This window comes from Rosa chinensis, unplaced genomic scaffold, assembly GCF_002994745.2.
Source record: "Rosa chinensis cultivar Old Blush unplaced genomic scaffold, RchiOBHm-V2 RchiOBHmChr0c32, whole genome shotgun sequence".
In the NCBI taxonomy this organism is placed as follows: Eukaryota; Viridiplantae; Streptophyta; class Magnoliopsida; order Rosales; family Rosaceae; genus Rosa; species Rosa chinensis.
In genome coordinates this window covers 66,343-68,287 of record NW_020126843.1, presented here as the reverse complement: position 1 = coordinate 68,287, position 1,945 = coordinate 66,343, and the positions used below count along the sequence as shown (strand labels likewise).

The 1,945-nt window shown below is 44.4% G+C and overlaps 1 protein-coding gene across 1 annotated transcript; it reads right to left on the bottom strand.

The window, feature by feature from the left end:
* Positions 1-1,063: 1,063 nt before the first annotated feature.
* On the bottom strand, positions 1,064-1,945 carry LOC112181370. Its single transcript, XM_024319741.1, has one exon. It carries the CDS (start codon positions 1,943-1,945, stop codon positions 1,064-1,066), a length of 882 nt encoding a protein of 293 aa, XP_024175509.1.

Here is a 1,945-nt window from a genome sequence, read left to right as displayed (position 1 = left end):
TTTATGGAAAGGGGGGAGAGATGAAGGGAGAGAGAAATTAATCACGGATGACCCACCTCAGCAACAAAGCATTTCAGCCAAAAAAAAGAAGAAGAAGATTTTTTACCAGTTCTGGGTTCCACATGAACTCATGAACTGCTTAGATTTAGGTGTGCAAGCAGTCGAATTCTCTATCCTGAATTCCTAATTGAAGTGATCTCCAACTTTCAAATTTCCACTTAGGGATGAAGAGATAGAATGAGATGAAGAAATCAGGGTATTAATTTGGGCGTTTCGTGTTTGAATTGGGGATGAAGAATTGATCGATGTTTTTTCGGGGTTTGAGAGATTAGAGACGAGTCTGAGAGATGAGATTGAGATTTGAGAGATAAGGCTAAAGTTTTGATCCGAATGTAAATGGCTGATCTGTTTTTTTTTTTTTGAAACGAACGGCTGATCTGTTTTTTATTTTGGAGTTTTGGTAAAGTCTGCAATCTCCTGCGGCCTTGTTTATATTAAGGGGATAGAGTAGGCATTAACACCCTATTATACACTGACATATGTACTTCGGTTCTGAAAAAATTTAAAAAACTAAAACCGGAACCTAATTGCTATTACATCTTTAAGAACCGAACCGAAAAAATAGTATGCTAGAATTTCAAAGAACTGAACCGAACCGGATTTTTCGGTGCGGTTTTGCCGGTTCTACGGTTCCAAGTCCCAGGCCTAACCGGGGATACGCCACTTCCCTGACAAAATTGATGGCCATTAACTTCTTCACTTCAACTTGGATAGCCCTGTACTTATCATGTGTGAAGGCTCGACGCTTTTGTCTTATCAGTGCCGAGAAAGGAACAATGCTAAGGTTGTGCATGGCTATGTCAGTTGGTATACCGGGCATGTCCTTGTATGACCAAGTGAAAGTGGATGTATTGGAGCGGAGGAACGAGATTAGGTTTTCCCTAATAGCCGGAGCCAACTTGGTACCTATCTTGACAATTCTGTCCAGGAATTCTTCGGATAACACGACCTCCTCAATGTCCTCCATGGCACCGGGCCATTCTTCATCAGAGTCCGTATCATCTCAAGGGTCCTCGTACCTGTCCGTAAGAAGGTTGGTAGCTACATGCAACATTTCTGACTTTCCCTTACCCCGAGATACCGTTAAAGAATAGCACTGCCTTGCCGCAGCCTGATTACCCCGTATGGTTGCTATTCCTACTGGGGTTGGCACTTTCATCATGAGCATGTGGCCTACGATGAATGTCTTTAAACGCCAGAGTGTCGGCCGGCCCAAGATAGCATTATAGGACGAAACACAGTCGACCACAATGAACTCTGTTTTAATTGTTGAACAATTTGGACTTTCTCCCACCGTGATCGATAAGTAATCTGATCCTAGTGGCTGGACGATATCTGTTGAAAAGCTGATAAGGGGCTCATTATCCTGTGACAGTTTGGCCCGTCCCCTGTTCAAGGCTTTGTATGCATCACAAAATAATACACTAACAGAAGCCTCGGTGTCCACGAGTACCCGAGAAGTAATGTAGTGGTCGATTTGGAGCGTGATAAAAAAGGGGTCATCATGGGGCATTTTAAGGTTGGCTTCCTCCTCTTCCAAGAAGGTGATTGATTTCCATCTAGCCTCGCCTCCTTGCTGCGGGGTCTTGTGGAAACTGAAAACCTCAGGGTGACCGAAATTAGAGCTTCGCTTCCTCCTCCGTGGAGGTAAATCCTTCGGGCCTCCACCATGGATCGTGAGGATCCGTCCGTATACGTCGATGGCTCCTATATCCTTAGCGAGTAGGTACCGCTGAAGCTTGCCCTTTTGAATAAGCAACTCGATCGTGTTCTTTAGCTCCATGCAAAGGTTGGTATTGTGCCCGACATCTTCGTGGTACGTACAGAGCCTACTGGTATCCTGTTGTGTAAGCTTGCTCTTTAGGAATTTCCTGGGTGGTTTCAT